Genomic DNA, 19,711 nt, shown 5'->3' with positions numbered 1-19,711 from the left:
TCTTTTCATCCACCTACCCGAAAATTATCTGGGGAGTTCAAATGAAGTTTTTCCCTAATATCTTCAGAAGCACCAGCACACAACCTATAAAAGATATGATAATTCCTTTCCTCTTTGCCTTGAACACAGATCCTAGATTTCTCTAGAAGGTAATGTGAAACAAATCCTCCAACAACTGAACTCTAAAAAACAAAACAGAGAGAAAATACATGTTTGCATTTAAAGTCTGAAAGTATAATCTACCGATGTTAAATTATGTTGCTACTAACCATTCGTCTATCAAAGAGGTTGTAATATTTATCAAATAAAGGGGGAAAAGCAGATAACTAAATAAAGAATATTTATAAAGATTATAATGAATATATATATTCTCCCCACTATCTAAAGTAACAGAGAAAAACTTAAATGGATTTACCATGAGTTCAAGTACAGCACCAATGCTATCAAGACCTTTAGAAAAACACTTCTCAAACATATCATCTCAAAACACAGTTACTCACCTTTTCATTGAAATGTATTTCTACAAATTTTCCAAATCTACTGCTATTATTGTTGCGAACAGTCTTTGCATTTCCAAAGGCTTCTAAGAGTGGGTTAGCTATTGAAAAAGACATAAAAATATTCCATCAAAAAATAGCATAAAGGAAAGTTACAAAACAATAAATATGCACGGTATGTTTCCTTATTAACAGAGATAGAAAAAATGTCTTCAAAAATATTAACATGAAGTAATTCACATGTAATGTCAAATTCCTCAAATATTTATTGACTACCACTATATTCAAGCTCTATTAAAGTACAGAAGATGGGAAAATTACTCAAATTATGTAAAAACAAAATGTAAATGGTATGGAAAAGACTAAATTTTAAGAAGTCATTAGGTTACAAAATTTATAACTCAACTTTGAAAATTACTCCCTAAAAATTGTAAGATTTTCACAAGTGCATCATCTTTACTAAAGGAGTAGTGATCATAATATGGAAAAGAGCAAATCTCTGGTGAACAAAATACAAGCAAGAAGGTATTAGTTGACTTACCTTCCTAAACTGTTTTATATATGAGTAAAACCTCCAGATTTACCATTTTTTTCATGTACATCTAACAAATTAGTTTACAGAATGACTAAAAAAGGTCCTCAGAAAAATTGTTTCTAAAACCCCAGCCTATAAGAGACTCATTTTAAAGCTAAATACACCTGCAGATTGAGAGTGCTGGGGTGGAGAAACATTTATCATACAAACAAATGTCAAAAGAAAGTAGCAGTACTTCTATCACACAAACTAGACTTTTTTTTATTCTTGTATTGTTTTATCCTGCTTTGGTGTCAGGGTGGTACTGACCTCATGGAATGATTTTGAATGTGTTCCCTTTATGCCATTATTTGTAAGATTTTGATAAAGATTGTCATTATTTTTTTTAAATGCTTGGTAGAAGAATTTGCCAATGAAGCCATGTGCATGTGGTCAGCTTTTTCTGTCCTGGGAAATTTCTGATTCCTAATTCAACTTTCGTTCTTGTTATAGGTTGAAGATTTCCTGTTTCTTGAATTCAAGACTCATGATTCAGTTGTGGCAACTTATGTGCTTTAGGAATTATCTGGTTTTCTTCTAAGTTATCTGATTTGTTAGTATATAACTGTTTACAGTAAATCTGTTATCATACTACATATTTCTATGGTTACCTGTTGTACTGTTTTCCATTTGTCATTTTGGTTTCCAGGTCTTTTTTTTTTTTTTAATGTTTATTTTTGAGAGAGAGAGACAGAACATGAATGGGGGAGGAGCAGAGAGAGGCAGACACAGAATCCAAAGCACGCTTCAGGCTCAAAGCTGTCAGCACACAGCCCAACACGGGGCTCGAACCCACAAAACTGCAAGATCATGACCTGAGCTGAAGCTGGACGCTCAAATGACTGAGCCACCCAGGCACCCCTGGTCATTCCTTTCACTGTTATGTTATTGTTTATTCTGGCCTCCACTTTATTTATTTCTGATTTTTCTTCGTGCTTTCCTTCCTCTACTAAATTCAGCTAAGTTTCTTCTTTTTCTAGGTCCTTGTGGTGTAATGTGAAATTGTTTACTTGAACTTTTTTTCTTAATACAAGCATTTATAGCATAAATTTCACTCTAACATCGGCTTTTGCTGCATCCCATAGGTCTTGGAATATTGTGTTGCTTTTTTCTTTTGAAACCTATTTTGATTTGCCACATGATTTCCCACTTGGTCCACTGTTTGTGTGATAGTGTGTTATTAAATATTTACATATTAAATATTTAGTATTTACATTGTACATTTTCCAGCTTTGTTTTATTGTTGATCTCTAGTTTTGTACCACTGTAGTTAGAGAATATACTTGGTATGCTATCAGACTTCTTAAATTTATACTATTTGTCATGTCTCTTTTTATGTGATTTAACCAGGGGATTCTTCTATGTGTACCTGAGGAAAATGTGTATTCTATTTTTCTTGAATGGAATGTTTTATACATATCTTTTAGAACCCGTATTCTGAAGTATGCTTCAAGTAAAAAATGTTCTTGTTGAAAAAAAAAATAACAACTTTAAACAAGAGTACTTGTTTAAAATAAAGCATGTCAGAGGGGAGGTGAGTAGGGGGATGGGTTAAATAGGCAAAAGGGATTAAGAAGAGTACACTTATGATGAGCACTGAGAAATGATGTACAGAACTGCTGAATCACTATATTGTACACCTGAAACTAATGTAACACTTATGTTAACTATAATGGAATTACAATAAAAAGCTTAATAAGAAAAAAAAAAACTTAAACTCCCAATGAACAAATGTAAAATTTTAATTGTTTTTATCTTATAATCTACACACATATGACTAAGGAAGATTTACTGGACTCTATTCTTATACTCACCAGTCTCAACTATAAATATACTAGATTAGTGCCAATCTTACATGTTTCTCCATCTGCAGCCTCATAAACTGCTTTATGATGCTTATTACTATAATATTTTTATGAAACATTTTATTAAAGTCCATCTCTCTTACACAATCCACAGTAGAAAGCTTATTAACAAGTATCCAAACTCTTTTAAAGATCACTTTCCGATTGTTTCACTTTCCAAAAAAAAAGTAACAAAGTATTAAAACTGAAAAATGTTTGCATATACATCTAACCTTTCAGATGAGCAAGAAAACTGAGGCCTAACAAAATCAACTGACTTATGGAAAGCCACATGACTGGCTAGTGGCAAAAGGGGAACTCAATTACAGGTCTCCCCAACTCCTCTACAGAGATCTACTAGTTTTTGCTGAAGGGTTTAATATATTAAGTAAAATATCCAAAATTAGGATAAGAGCCTACTAGAAAATTACAGTAATATTATTGATACATTCATTCTAAAACCAACAACCAATTTTCAGTTGAAGACGCCACCAAATGATTTCTATGTTCTTCTAGTTAACATCTACTATCCTCTAGTAAGGAGCTGGAATAACACTTTCCAACTTTTCTCAACTACAGCACTCTACATGTTGTACACTACATTCTCACAGAAGAAACCAGGTTTATATCCAATTTGCAAGCACATTTGTACCTCAAGTAAACAAATCAGAATACTAATTAGTATTTTATTGAATTAACTCATAATTTGTTCTTTTTATTTATTCAATTTTAAAGGGTGATTCCCTCATTAAAGTGAGGTACTTTACTGTGAATTAACCACTACTTATTAGATCTTCAAACCTGGGTATGTTACAAAAGCACAGTGAGAACTATAAGTAAAACTATAAAATTATGTCAAGAAACATGAAAAACATGATTGCTGCAAACTTTAAAAATGTTTATCAGAGTTGAATTTACGTTCATCCACACTCATATTTCACAACTGTGAAAAAAAGAACATAACACCTGCTAGCTATAATGTAGCAAAATGAATGAACACAGAAGCCCCTCAATAAATTTCTGTCCAACTGAAATTTTTCTTTAAAATACTAAGAGTATTAAAATCTGCTCTCAGTACAGCACATAGTTACAATGCCTGAGTTTATTTTTTTTCTTAAGATGCCTGAGTTTATATCCCACTTCCACAACTGATGAGCTATATGCTCTTCAGCAAGTTACTTAAAATCTTTTTACCTCAGTTTTTAATCTGTAAAGTAGGGATAAAATAGTACTTACCTCATTCTGTAGGGATTCAAATTAGGAACAGATTTTCAGCAAATCAGACAATGTGTAATACATCTCCATATGTTAACTTCATCATCATCATTATGAAAATATTTACTGACTGCCTCATACCAGAAAGTGAGGAAGGAGGAAGGAGAAGGAGTGTCCACATAGGCTCAAAACACCTCATAAAACTACAAGGAGACCACCATGAATAAAGTATAAGGACTCAAAGGAAACATGGCTCAATTAGAGCAAAGGAGACAGAGGCCAGACCACACAGAGCACTGTTAGTGATGTTACAGATTTGCAGCTGTATCTTCAGAGCAATATTAAGCCATTAAAAGATTGAAAAGATCATCCCAATTTCCACACAGAGAATAGATTACAGGGAAGCAAAAACTTAAGTGGGGAGACCAGAGAGGAATCTATGATGCAGGAGGGTGGTACAGATTCAACACGGTGGTAGACTGGAACAGTTGTTTCCAAATGAGGTACAAGAAGACTTGGTAAGGGGTATGCAAGCACTGACCTTAAGGAAATCAATTTACAGACTCCTGCCTTCCAACTGTACCTATTCATTAAAATGATTTCCCCAAAAAAGCATTTTAATTCCAAATAACCCTCTTCCTCTCTCCTTTTTTACAAAACACAGGGTCAACTAAACAAACAGGAGACCAGAAAGTATCCTATATTTGTTTCATTCATCCAAAACATATTTATGGATCATATCCCACGTATTAAACACTATTCCAGGGAACTGTAATAGATAAAAATCTCTGCCCTCTTAACACTTACCTGGGGTGAGAGGGAAGACAACAGATATTAAATAAAGGAGAATATACATGAGCAAAGATTTGTAGGAAATGGAAGGGACTTTTGGATCTCTGGGAGAACATTCCAGACCACCTAGAGGATTCTCATAAGTCAATTTCAGTACATATCTAACAATAAAAAATAAGAATTTAAAAAATTAACAATACCTTCAACAATTCTATCATCAATATCTTGACCTGTTCCATAGGATTCAGTCAGGTATCTGTTTAAAATACAGGTAAAAAATTTACATGACTGTAATATTGTACATATTATATTTGTAATTTTAATATCATTTAACACATGTAAAATTTAAACTTGGATCACCACTACAACTATTTATTTAAAATTTACAAATTTATATTTAAATGCAACTATTCTGTTATAGCTTTTTAAACATTTTTTTTTAATGTTTTATTTATTCTTGAGAGAGAAAGAGCAAGAGAGAGACAGAGCATGAGCAGGAGACAGGAAGAGCGAGAGAGGGACACAGAATCGGAAGCAGGCTCCAGGCTCTGAGCTGTCAGCACAGAGCCCAATGCAAGGCGAACTTACAAGCTGTGAGATCATGACCTGAGCCGAAGTCGGACGCTTTACTGACTAAGCCACCCAGGTACACCAAGACCCCACCATTTTAAACTGTGTCATAAAGTATGGAAGGGGTACCTGGCTGACTCAGTCAGTGGAGCATACAACTCTTGATCTGGAGGTTGTGGGTTCAAGCTCCACACTGGGTGTAGAGATTACTTAAAAATAAAATATTTTTAAAAAATAAAATAAATAAAGTATGCAAATGTATTCAAAGTCAACCTGTTCAATGAAAGACATATTTGTATCTCTTTGTTCACAACACATTCACAGTAGCACTATTCCTAACAGCCAAGACGTGGAAATAACCAAAGCACCCACTGATGAATGAATGAGTAAACAAAATGTGGTATATTCATACCCCACAGGTGTATTCACCTTGGAAAGGAAATTGTGACACATGATACAACATGGATAAAATTTGAGGACATTATGTAAGTGGAATAAGCCAGTCACAGAAAGACAAATACTGTATGATTCACTCATATGAGGTATCTAGAGTAGTCAAAATCACAGAAGCAGAAAGCAGAAAGGTAATTGCCAGGGGCTGGGATAGGGGAAAATGGAGTTGTTCAATGAGCACACAGTTTCAGTTTTGTGAAATAAAAATTCCTGGATATTAGGTGAACAATGTGAATATATGTAATACTACTGAACTGCACACTTAGAAATGCTTGAACTGGTAAATGTTATGCGATAGATAGATAGATAGATAGATGTTATGCGATAGATAGATAGATATTTTTTTACCAAAAATAAAAAAAAAAAAACAAAAAAAAAACAACCTGTTCAAAATATTTCAGGTTAGCTAAATACTCCTCACCTTAAAACAAATTTTGTATTTTCTGTTTTGCCAGCTCCTGATTCTCCAGATACGATGATAGACTGACTCATCTTGAGCACTTTCATGTCTCTAAAAGCCTTATCAGCTAGGGTTAAAATAACACATTAATAATGAGCAGTGTGTTAAATACAAATTTACTAAATGACTGAAAGTTATTTTACTATCAAAGAACACTTGCTCTTAAAGAAATTATAAATGTATGTTTACAGTTAGTAACATTTAAAAAATTTTAATGTTTATTTACTTTTTGAGAGAGAGAGAGACTGAGCAAGGTAGGGGCAGAGAGAGAGGGAGACACAGAATCTGAAGCAGGCTCCAGGCTCAGAGCTGTCAGCACAGAGCCTGACGAGGGGCTCAAACTCACAGACCATGAGATCATGACCCAAGCCGATGTCGGAGGCTTAACCAACTGAGCCACCCAGGCACCCATACAGCTAGTAACATTTTAAAATAAAATCACTCAAGTGTTCAAAACATCTCTAAATAGTTTTTACACTAAATGTCCTATCTTACTACCCTGACAGCTAAGTAATATGAAATCCAAATAAACAACTCTTAATTTTTTGCACTAAAATGTTTTCATATTATGAGCTGTGGCTCAGTTCTTCCCAATTCCAAAGCAGGTCTAAAAAAAAACAAAACAAAACAAAATGCTCACAATGTATAACTAATGAGGGCCCCAGAGAAAAGCAAGTTAACACCTACCAATTAAGAAATCTGGCAAACAAAAGTTCTGCTGGAGAAAATAAATACATAAATGCAAAATCTGTGTGGTAGTATTAAAAACACAAGTTGAGCACAATTTAATTCTGTTAAAGTAGTCTCATATTAAAACAATTTTAATTCAGGGGTGCCTGGGTGGCTCAGTCTCTGACTCTTGATTTCAGCTCAGGTCATGATCTCAGGGTCATGAGATTGAGCCTGCATTGGGCTCCTCACTGGGCATGGAGCCTACTTGAGATTTTCTCTCTCCCTCTTCCTCTGCCCCTCCCCTGCTCGTGCACACACACACACTCTCTTCCCCTCTCCCTAAAAAATAAATTAAAATTTTTTTTTAATTTAAAAACAATTTTAATTCAAAATTAGGTTCTAACCAATTTAACCCTATAACACAATTATTTCTCACTTCAGACATATGCTACCCATACAAGTGAAGAAAAGGCTTTACAAATGGCTTTTACTCTATTAGACCAAATGCAAACTACATGCAAGAGTATACACATCCTTCTGCCCAATTTATCAGCAATCTGTTCCACTCACTTTCATATCATTCTAAATATGTTTAACAGTAAAGAACTAAAAATAAAAGTCAGTTTATTTACATTTTGAACATATAATTTCTCTCCAGTAATGAGCTTGGTCATATTCAGGTTCTAAGGATTTTGTACCATTTTGCTAGCTTATCATAGAAAGCATACTAACGACCATCAGAGCATCTCAGAACTAAAAGTCAATCTGCTATTGCACTGGATTTGGGTGACACAGTCACTCTGTGTAGTAGTACACAGTACACAAGTCAGCCAAATTAGGAAGTGAAGCCTAGCTTGGCCAAAACACAGGCATGAAAAGAAAGCCCAAAGCGAAACAGACTGCACCAAGAACTAGTACCAAAACATGTCAGCACTTAACTGTTGGTTATGTCTGGATCCAAAGGGTTAACTAACATCTTTGTACTTGCAGTCACCAGCTATGAGAGTATGTGTGTCAAAAAGCTCCATCTCTATGTTCCTCAGAGCTAAAGTCCTTCAAGATGAGAGAAAACCTGGGCACCTGGGTGGCTCACTCAGTTAAGCATCTGACTTTGGATCAGGTGGTGATCTCACGGTTCATGACTTCAAGCCCCACGATGGGCTCTGAGCCTGCTTGGGATTCTCTCTCTCTCCTTCTCTCTCTGCCCCTTCCTTACTCATGCTCTCTCCCTCTCTCAAAATAAATAAACTTAAAAAAAAAAAAAAAAATGAGAGAAGACCCGAGAAAGCAAAGACTGCTATCTTCCCACACAGATTCCCTAGAAGCATATATCGTTTTCAATCCTTAATATTCTATAAACCCCTGATGCAAGATAAGGCATGGAAAACGTCAGCTCTTAACAAACTCTTATCTAGCCCTAGTAACACCCTCACAAGTGATGACCTGGGTAACACTGGAAAGTCTGAGCTCCAAAGCTATGAAGAAGGACACTTTCAAGATGGAGCTAATCGTGCTGAGAAGTCAAAAAGAACCATTATGTCAGCTTTTATTATGTCCTACTTTCAACTGGGTGGACAAACTTAAGAGGACACAGACATTTAACAAAAATAATGATGTACAATTGCCCCATTCTGCAAAAGTAGTCTTCCCTATCCAGTATAAGATACATGCTCCTAAATAAAGGTGATACATTCAAAATGCATAAAGGCCCACCAAAATACATATTCAATTCATGGTATCTTTTATTAACCCAAAAGAAAAACAGCAAATTTGTATAAGGCAAAAAATTAAAATACAATTAAATTACTTACCAATTGCAAAGACATGAGGTGGCATTGTTCCAAGAGATTTTCCTTGATACGACTTTATTGTTTCTGAAGAATATATTTTAGGTATGTCAAAGTATGGGTTCACTGCAATCAGAATGTTGGCGACATATGTCTAAACAGAAAAGGCATAAATGTAAAATTTTCCAATAGTTCATTTTCATTTAAAACCAAACAAGGGTCAGGGTGCCTGGGTGCCTCAGTGGTTAAGTGTCTGCCTTCGGCCCAGGTCATGATCTTGCAGTTTGTGAGTTCGAGCCCCACGTCAGGCTCTGTGCTGACAGCTCAGAGTCTGAAGCCTGCTTGGGATTCCGTGTCTCCTGTTCTCTCTGCCCCTCCTCCACTTGCTCTCGCACATGCGTGTTCTCTTTCCCTCTCTCTCACAAATAAGCATTAAAAAAATTAAAAAATAAAACTAAACAAGGGTCATAGGAAAAAGAAAATTCAGCAAATAGACACCTTTAATTCTCTATATAAATTAGGACTCCTAAATCGGCATTTCCAGCCCTAAACATTCCCTCTACAGGACCTGTATTTCTCTAACTTTTAATAAATATTTTCATCTTCTCACCCCATCTGCATCTCAAACTCTGCATATCCAAAATCAAGATTATCTCTCTTGACCGCCCCCCCCCCCCCCCCTTTGCCTCAAAGAAAATGCTCTCCTCCTATATGCAACCCCTGCCCCCTGGTTCATGGCATCACCACCAAGCCACAGACAAAGAGCAGCGTCGAAGTCTCCATATCAATTAGCCTTCTTCTGTTGACTCCATTTATGGAAGCCATCCTCCTAGTTCTATTTCTACAGCTCGAGTTTTGGTCATTTATATTCCTCACCTGGACTACTTTATTTACAGTGCTACCGAAGAGCTTAATATAACTCACACGATCCTCTAGGCCTATCCCCATCACTGAACGCCAAAGACTGATTTAGTGCTGTGGTGACCACTTAGTCCCAGATTTTTGCAAAACAACATATGCTAACCATTGCCTAGAACACTGACAGGCTAAATGTTTAATGAGCAACTTAAGTTTGCTTTTAAATTTGGAATTTAACTGTGGTTCTAAAAGACCAGAAAAAAAGCACCAATAGGATTTATAAAATTCCTTGTGGGTAGAAAAAGAGTTGTGGTTTAGCAATTAGCAGTGGTTTACTGGCCAAACTAGGGCAGGCAGGACCATATTTTTTCTCTTTTCTACCATACTTTTCTCTTTTCTGCTTCTAGTTGTAGAAGGGAAATGATGCAGAAACCCTGAACTCTCAGATTACTAATCTAAAATTCAGTGAATGCTCTCAAAGATGTTTACTGCAATGGAATAAAAAAATTTTTAATTTTTAAATTTTTAAAATATTTCTGTGGGAGACAAAGGAAAGTTACAGAGATATTAGTAACCAATAAAAATGTTAAATGTGAGTTCTACTCAACTGTAAGGAAGAACAGTGATAATTCTGGTTGATGAGAAATAGAAAAATATCAAATGTAAACTCTTATTTCAAACTGTTTCCTCCTCTTCCATATGTTATAGTAATAATAACTAGATGGTTATTTTGATGGTTTTATAACCAAAAGACATAATTGGCTAAAAAAACATACTAATCATGGCTTCAGTTAACTTTGAAAACACTGGTTTTCCAAACAGAAGCTGATGATGCCAAACAGCCACTAATAGAGGTCATTTGCCTAACTGCATACGTATCTTCGGTTAAGAAAGATCTAAAAAGCTAGGAATAACCCTAAAATACTCCAGAGTGATACAGACATTATACATGAGAAACCAAAACTTAAGTTTCACAAATAGATCATTTTTTCTATCAATCATGCAATTTAGAAAAGACTTATAGGTCAACTAAATGTGAAAAAAAGAAAACTAATTTTCTTGAAAGTATAATTAATATGCATGTAAACCTTCAGTTATTAATGGACAGGTCAGCATGTGCAATACCACACCAACAAAGAAACATTAAAAAACCAATGAAAATCCTATGAGTGTTAAGCTTTTGTATAAACATCCCAAATAAAAATAAAGTATCTCAATTCTTAAAAAGGATAATCATTCTTATAAAAGTAATAAAAATTTTCCAGAGTGCTTGGGTGGCTCAGTTGGTTGAATGTCTAACTTCAGCTCAGGTCATGAACTCACGGTTTGTGAGCTCGTGTCTCTGCTGTCAGCACAGAGCCCGCTTCGGATCCTCTGTCTCCCTCTCTCTCTCTGCCCTTCCCCTACTTACTCTCTCTCTCAAAAATAAATAAAATATTTTAAAATTTTAAAAAAGTAATAAAAATTTTCCAAACTTCTAGAAAAAATATACAATTAAAATTTGCTCAAATAAATATGATTGCTCTACCACCAAGTTATTAATATAAGACATGTACAGACAAAATAGTGACCAGTTCTACTTCAAAGATTAACAAATCTGTTAAAACAAATTTGTTTTGGGGCGCCTGGGTGGCTCAGTTGGTAAAGCGTCTGACTTCAGCTCAGGTCACTATCTCGCGGTCCGTGAGTTCGAGCCTCGCATCGGGCTCTGGGCTGATGGATCAGAGCCTGGAGCCTACTTCCGATTCTGTGTCTCCCTCTCTCTCTGCCCCTCCCCCGTTCATGCTCTGTCTCTGTCTCGAAAATAAATAAACTTTAAAAAAAAATTAAAGAAAAAACAAATTTGTTTTAACAAATTTTAAAAATGGACATTATTTTGGTAACTAAAACAGCATTTAGCACACATCAGATACTAAGTATGAGTCTGCCGACTGAGTGAGTTTTGCTTCTAAATATATTTCTAATCACGAATAACCAAAAAATAAAAAAATTAAAAAAAATAACCATATATCAACCCAAATATATTCCCTGACTAGTTGAATTTGAAAAAAAAAAAAAATCAAACAAGAAAGTGAGGACTAATATTATATACAATTGAAAGACAGCAAGTAAACTCTTCTAAAAAGACTAGTTCTATTTCCCAGCTGTCACTACTTGGACAGATGGCAAAGACAAAGGTAATTTAGTCAGAATTAAGTGAGTATAATTAGGAGAATTGATAGTGATATAAAAGATTAAGACTGCTATTTGATCTGGGGAGAGTCAAAGAAGCCATGTGTTTTCTTCTTTCAAAAATAATGGAGTCCCATCTTTAGAACAGGAGAACTACAGTGTGGTAATTTATCTCCAGCCAACAAAGGAATTTACAAGTAGGTCATATTAAAATAAAAACCTCATACATACCCAATGAATAATTATAATTAAAACATACCAGTTAAGTATCCATCTGAAAAATGTGGTGTAAACCCTAGCTTATATTAAAAGCATTGTCTTTCGTTTTTTAATATTCTGGTTTTTTAAGGTAAGTCATCTCGGGTTTAATGAAATATTGCAACTATTTCTATGATCAGTGTTTTGATGTTCTTAAGATTTCCTCAGGCACTGCCTTCTACTTTAATGTACATTTCTTTACCATCAAAATTTTTATTTCAACATATATTCTTTATAGTTATCTTAAATTTTTGCAGAATACTGTGAATAGTGAATTAACGTATCTATAGACATATACCAAAAATAAGAAATCAAAACCCAAAATAATTAATTTTTTTAAACTAAATTGGACATTTTCAAGTCTGAAAGATGATGCTCTGAATTCATTGTTTCATTCCACAAATATTTATTAAGTGCCTATGATGTATGATGCATGTTCCTAGCCATGGAATTAGAGCAGTAAACTTTTAGAAAAAAATCCTTATCCACATGGAGGTCATACTCTATTCAATAGGCTCAGAACAAGATTTGATCTGTTAGAAAATTTGAAGCTTAACAAAATCAAACAGTAGCATGTAAAACAATTATCCCCACAAAAACCTAAATCATAGGTAAAATACTTACATAAATTCTGTCTTTACTGTATCGAACTTTGATATTATGAAGAAGAGTGGCTTCATTTAAATACATTAGTGAACCTGAAACATAAAATTTGTAAATCTTTAAATATTTGAAAAGTAAAATCAAATTAATACTATCTAAATCTGAATCACTTTGACCCAAGCTAAAAATCCACCTACTAGGTTAGATTTAATTCCATCTTTTTATAACACTGGTACATGTAAACCCCAGAGGCCAATTTAAAATACCTCCAATCTACACATGTGTTACAGTGATATCATTAAACAACATAGTTCCAACCAAGTAAGTACATCTAGCAAATACCAAGTGAGTACACATTAATGAACACTGGTTAAAAAGTTCAGTACAATTCAAGTGGAAAGAAAGTACTACTTCAGATAGCATTGATTTTAATATACTTTCAATACAACAAAGTGAATCCACTAATTAAATCTGATGTTCAGAATTTTACAGAAAAACTACAAAAGATAAAATTTTAGAATGAGTGGGGCCATCAGATCAGTCAGTACTTCACAACTGATATGAAATAAGAGTCCTGCAAAAATGGTATGTGTTAACCCAGGACATGCAACTACTCAACAACACAATCAGGGTAGAAATCTTATTTTTCTGAGATCTGCTCTACTCATATGTCAGAGTATAATATTACATTATATATATATATATACACACACACATATATATACATACATACATATATACACATATACATACAATATTGTTAATGTGCCTTATATGATATGTAACATTAAAATAATATAATGTACTCTGATTTACTCTATTCTCCCAGCCTAATCTACTCTCCCAGCCCTCCAATCACTTGAGTTTCATTTCTCCATTTCTACCACATGCTGGAGTAGACAAAACCACTTTTTCCCAACCACTTTGTTTCTATTATTAGCATTTTCTCTTTTCTCCAATCCATCCAGACTACTCAGCACATGAATCTAACTATGCTAGAAAACTAATTAAAAAGCTCTCTCCTCCTCAAAATATATCAGCGAGATTCCATCAACTACCAAAGTCCATATTCAAGTCTGATATTCAAGTCCTTTATTAAACTTGCATTCAACTGATCTTTTCATATAATTTTCCACAACTCCCTTTACTATGGTCTAACTTGCAGGCAGACTAAACTACTTATCAAACCCAAACATATTCATGCATTGGACTCCACCTCTATATCTCTAGGTGTCAAAAATCTACCTATCCTCTAAGGTCAATTCAAAAATTATCTCTCAAAGGAAAATTCCCCATTCTTGCTACTGCCACCACCACCACCACTAGAACTACTTTCTTCTTTGTACTTTCTTTATGGTACTTAGCCCAGACTGCCTATATGATGATTATCATTTTGTATATATCTGATTTTGGCTATTAAACCAGATAGATCCTTGAGGGCAGAACTATGCCTGATTAATTTGCTTGTTTACTTAATCCTTCACGGAAGTCGTACTTATACCTACACTGTATATATGCCTAACATAAAATTCAGTACCTAATCAATTCTGTCAAACAAGAGTCTCTTGCTATATCTATCTCAATAAAGACTGCCCATGCTTCTATAGTCATATAATGTAGCCAGTTCACTTTCCCAGGACATGTGTCTTACTGTTTCCTAATGCCACTTAAGGCAGAATAAAACAAGAAGTAAGTTGGTGGGTGAAGCCTCCTAACAGATGAATGGCATCTTTCCCTTGAATTGAGAAAGATGTAGAGGAGTTAGGCAGCAGAGGTGTATCCAATTTAGGTTCTGGTCACCAACCTTTCTATATCCCTGCACTTCTTCCACCTTCGTCCCAGGAGCCTGACTTACATGTCATCTTTTCTTATCGATGTTCAACCACTCCCCCATCTCTCACCTTCTTCTGAACAACCATTGTGAAATACCATTTACCTTTCCACGTCTTAATGAAAACGGAATAGCCCATGCATTACAATTTAAGAAGAAGATCCTTGTGTCCATTGGCAGATATTTTAGTTGAGTTTCATTAACAGATATTCCTGAAATATCTGGGGATGTGTTGGTGGAAGAAGGTAAAGGAAATGAGAGCAAGCAGTCATTCACATGTCACTACAGGTTTAAATGATTAGCGTTCCCAGGGCAGTGTATTGTGGGAGTAGGAATTATTACTTAAAGGAAGCAGAGAGAATATCATACAACCAAGTTCTAAAATATTAATGGATCAGGGGCGCCTGGGTGGCTCAGTCGGTTAAGCATCCAATGTCAGCTCAGGTCATGATCTCACAGTTCATGGGTTCGAGCCCCGCATCGGGCTGTGTGCTGACAGCTCAAAGCCTGGAGCCTACTTCAGATTCTGTGTCTCCCTCTCTCTCTGCCCCTCCCCTGCTCATGCTCTGTCTCTGTCTCTCAACAATAAATAAATGTTAAAAAAAAAATTATTATTAATGCACTAGAAATAATTCAAAACCATTTATTATGTTTAGCTACATGTGGATATATAAACAAAAAAAACATTATTATAATATGTGAACAGGATTAATTCATAGTTCTGAATGTCCCAGGAAGTTTTAACAGAACAGAATTCTCTCTTATTTTATATATAGTAGAATCTCATTCTTTCTTTTGCACTTACTTTCTTTTCAGTTTTTGTTGTTGTTGTTGTTGTGATTGCTGTTAAGACAAATTCTCCATCAATTTTGAGAAATTGGGAAAACGGAAATCCAAATTTTTTTTCCTCAATCTCTTACACCAAATAATAACAGCTACCATTTGAGAGACTGATGAAGGTCAGGCACTACACCACGGATTTTAAATATATCATCTCTAAACATGCCACATACACATTATTACTCCCATTTTACAGATGAGATGCTCTAAGAGGAGAGATAAATTGCTCACAGGCACACATCTTTCTAACAGCATAGTCAGAATGTGAACTCAGGCTCTCCCTGAGTCCCTTGTGCCTCCTATTACTCCACTATTCCATGCTGTCCCATCCATACTTGGGACATTAGAGGCTTACTCAAATGTGAACTCTAAAGAAAAATCAACAAGGACAAAATACATTCCTTTCTCTTACCTTTTTTTGTTTTTAAGATTTTATTTTTAAAATACACCCAATGTGAGGTTTGAACCCAAAACCCTAAAATCAAGAATTGCATGCTCTACCAACAGAGCCAATCAGGCACCTCTTACCTGTTTTAAATGGAGAATTGTTTTGTTTTGTTTTTAATGTTTATTTATTTTTGAGAGAGACACAGGGTGCAAGCAGGGGAGGGGCAGAGAGAGAGGGAGATACAGGATCTGAAGCAAGTTCTAGGCTCCAAAGTCAGCACAGAACTCGATGCAGGGCTCAACTCACAAACTGTGAGATCATGACCTGAGCCGAAGTTGGACACTTAACTGACTAAGCCACTCAGGTACCTCGTTAAGTAGACAGTTTTTAATGTCAGATACCAATAATGATACCAAGACAACTGGATATGATTCTTAAATATTTACTGCCAAATAAAAAAATGAAACTGCTTAACCTTGAAAACAAAAGAATAAACATGGCCTGGTTCACTGTATAGTTTTTCCACCAAACATGCTAAGGTAAAATATAATGTCCTAAAATCAATTTTTCAATTAGTACTTATACATTTAAAGAACTTTTTAAGTTAATTTATTTTGAGAGAGAGAGAGAGAGAGAGAGAGAGAGAGAGAGCGCGCGCACAAGCTGGGGAGGGGCAGAGAGATGGAGAGACAGAATCCCAAGCAGGCTTCACGCCATCAGTGCAGAGTCCGATGCAGGGCTCGAACTGACAAACCGCAAGATCATGACCTGAGCAGAGATCAAGAGTCGGAGGCTCAACCAACTATGCCACTCAGGCTCCTCTTATTATACATTTTTTTAATGTCTGTTTCCTTTAAACAGTGACATTAAATGGGTCCTCTTGACTCAACTTCCAAATTACTGAACCACATATACTACCATAAAAATCATCTGATTCTAGAGGAGGCTCAAAATAACTCTTTCCAAACTGTTAACAAGAGATCTTTAGTTCAGGCTTCATAATAAATTATTACCATTCCCCACATTTACACAACTGAGATAACACTAAAAGGGCATTCAAGAGACTCTTTCACCATAGTGCAAATGTGAAACAATAATGAATTCAGGACTTTTGAGCTCCTCCATTCACATGAACCTTCATGTCAAAAGGCTACATTTCTTCTGAACCAGTATAGTATACCTAGTAATATAACCACTGGTTTGTTTTTTGGAAGGATAGCTTCCTTTTCTGTGCTAAGAACTATTTTTTAACTTGATACTTACAATTATCTTCCACATCTTTTTTGCTGTCTTCTTCTGCAGGGAACACTTGGTTTATGAGAGCCAAAAATGTCTAACAAAAAAACAAGAGCTCATTAAACTAGCAGCTTATAAACAGTAAGAAAAATAAATGAACTTAATTGGTTGCGTACATTGTAATAATAGCAACAATATGCTCTTCACTAAAATATAATACAAGATCCTTCTATTAAATAAATCACTAACCCAAAAAGAGGATAATAACTTTACTCAAATATTATGCACTTTTATCATGAATATAAAATCAATAATAGAAATCAATAAAAAACATCCTGTCCTCTAACACCCAGAATGAGACAAAATAAGAAATATATTAATATTTTTTTAAAAAAGTTTTTTAAGTTTTATTTCTTTGGAGAGAGCGAGCAGGAGGGGTAGGGGCAGAAAGAAGGGGAGAGAGAGAATCCCAAGCATGATGAGGGGCTCAAACTCACAAGCCATGAGATTACAACCTGAGCCAAAATCAAGAGTCAGACACTTAAACCAACTGACCTACCCAGGTGCCCCTCAGAAGTAACTAAATATTAAATTTACATGGTATGTACTTTAGCAACTTTTTAAAAAATAAAATTTTTAATGTTTGTATATACAGTGATTTTATTGTAAAAAAAAAAAAAAAAAAGTAACATCCGGTCAGTCAGATATACCAACAGCACAGACTATTATTTAATTAATGCTATTGTTTGAGTAAAACATATTAGATCCAAATTCCTGTACAGAAATGTGTCAGAAATATAAACAGTATCCAAAACTATGTGGTCCATAAAATTACAGATATCTATGAATGAGTCTGTATTTATTATATCACTTAAATGCTATGGCAGAAACTCTAGAATTAAGATAGTATCTTGTCAGAGAGAATTACACCTAAAGAGAATTAAATTTTATTCATATCATTCTAGCAGTTATTTATAAATTTGTACTTCTCAAACAATTACAATTACTCTTGTGGTTGAAGTTTCCATCCATATCAAATAAAACTCTAAGGAAAAATGTTCAATTATTTTAAAATAATATTTATAGGTCTACATATGTACATATATGCAAGAGTGTAACACAAAGCTACTGCTATAAAGAGTAAAATCCAGGCTGCTGGTAATACCTCAACTGAAAGTCACACCTAAATTAGAAAACTTTTATGTCCTAAAAACTCTGGAAGTTAATTATTTGGAACCCAGTACACATGTTCTTAATGTTGTAAATGTGCAAAGGTTTAGAGGATAGACCACAAAATCAGAACTGATCCATAATGTATTAAGTATATTAATGGTAATATAAAGCAATCCACAATTTATGACAATGATTCTATAGGAAAACACATTAAAAAATAACTGCTAAAGTCACAGACATTAGCATTCTTTCACAGATGTGGAAAATGGGGTAAGGACTCCTCAGACCCAGGTTTGGGTTCTATCTTGTTAGGAGCCACGTGAAACAGAAGAGGTTCCAGAAAGTCAGAAAATGGAGAAGTGGAAGACAACAAAATCCTAAAATGGAAAGGTTAAGAGCAGGAGTAAAAGGCCAGTAATGAGTCCTAAAATATAGTTTCCCTCCCTCCTTCATCCCCCAGTTACCACCAGCCCTCATCTTCTCTCCTTTACTGCCTTCTTTCTCAATAAGAAAGAAAATTTGTTTCATTAAAGCAATTGTTTTCTTTTACAGGGAGGATGCTTTTTCTCCCAACAAGGGAAGATCACATAACAAAGCACACACTAATCACCAGCAGTAAACATGTACCACACATCAAACACAGCACATCAAGCTCCAATGACCAAACGGACAAATACGTTTCTGCATTTGAGAAGATTATAGTCTAGTAGGGAGGGACAGAGAAATGTAAACAAACATTTCTGATAAAATATTACAGGCAGCTAAGAATTTTTACCACTCCTCCTAAGAAGTAATCAACAGTAAATTCTACTGCATAGGAGGAGGAGGAAGAGATCGGGCATCTGTGGAAAAAATTCATAAAGGAGGTGACCTCAATCAGAATCTTGAGAAATAAATAGTATTTGCTAAGTAAAAAACTATGGAAAGTGGCATTCCAAGTAAAATGAGTACTGTGAGCAAGGACACTAAGCACCCAAAACCATCTGGTTCATGGTGAGGGCTTGATAAACACTGGAGAGGAAGAATGGAAGAAAAGGAGGAACAGACACACTAGAAATAAGCAGATGGCAGGAGTATGAGGAGGAAATGGTTGGTTGATAAAAGATAAGACTAGCAAAGTAGAGAGAGAAAGAAAATGTAGACCCTTAATAAGCCATATATTGAGGGCTTTAGCTTGAAGTCTGGTCTGCTGCAAATAGGGAACATGAAATCGACTTAGAGGTTCAAGACAGCATTTTTAACAGAATAAAAGATATTAGAAAACATCAGAATGCATCAGTAAGAATGTTTCATTCATGAATATGCATTCACATGCACAATACTACTCCCTGACATATATAATCTCTTTCTTATAAATACACACACATACAACACACATATCAAATGCAATGTAAAATCTATTTCTTACTATTGGTCACAATCAAAAAATTTTAAAAGCCATTACTATCATCAAAGGCATGTTTCCCACTAGAGTCAATCACACCCTCT

General features: G+C 34.9%; 1 protein-coding gene across 4 annotated transcripts in view; it reads right to left on the bottom strand.

Annotated features, from left to right (window-relative positions):
- MYO6 (myosin VI) overlaps window positions 1-19,711 on the bottom strand; it is a 145,768-nt gene that overhangs the window by 65,502 nt on the left and 60,555 nt on the right. For all 4 annotated transcript variants that reach the window (XM_049652883.1, XM_049652884.1, XM_049652885.1 and 1 more), the window contains exons 3-9: window positions 17,078-17,147; window positions 12,777-12,850; window positions 8,889-9,018; window positions 6,367-6,472; window positions 5,123-5,178; window positions 501-598; window positions 18-182 (exon numbers count right to left, since the gene is read on the bottom strand). In XM_049652883.1, coding sequence (XP_049508840.1) covers window positions 18-182; window positions 501-598; window positions 5,123-5,178; window positions 6,367-6,472; window positions 8,889-9,018; window positions 12,777-12,850; window positions 17,078-17,147 — 699 coding nt within the window. The remainder of the gene's footprint in view (window positions 1-17; window positions 183-500; window positions 599-5,122; window positions 5,179-6,366; window positions 6,473-8,888; window positions 9,019-12,776; window positions 12,851-17,077; window positions 17,148-19,711) is intronic.

Source organism: Panthera uncia (assembly GCF_023721935.1).
Source record: "Panthera uncia isolate 11264 chromosome B2 unlocalized genomic scaffold, Puncia_PCG_1.0 HiC_scaffold_24, whole genome shotgun sequence".
Lineage (NCBI taxonomy): Eukaryota > Metazoa > Chordata > Mammalia > Carnivora > Felidae > Panthera > Panthera uncia.
This window is presented reverse-complemented; position numbering and strand designations above follow the sequence as displayed.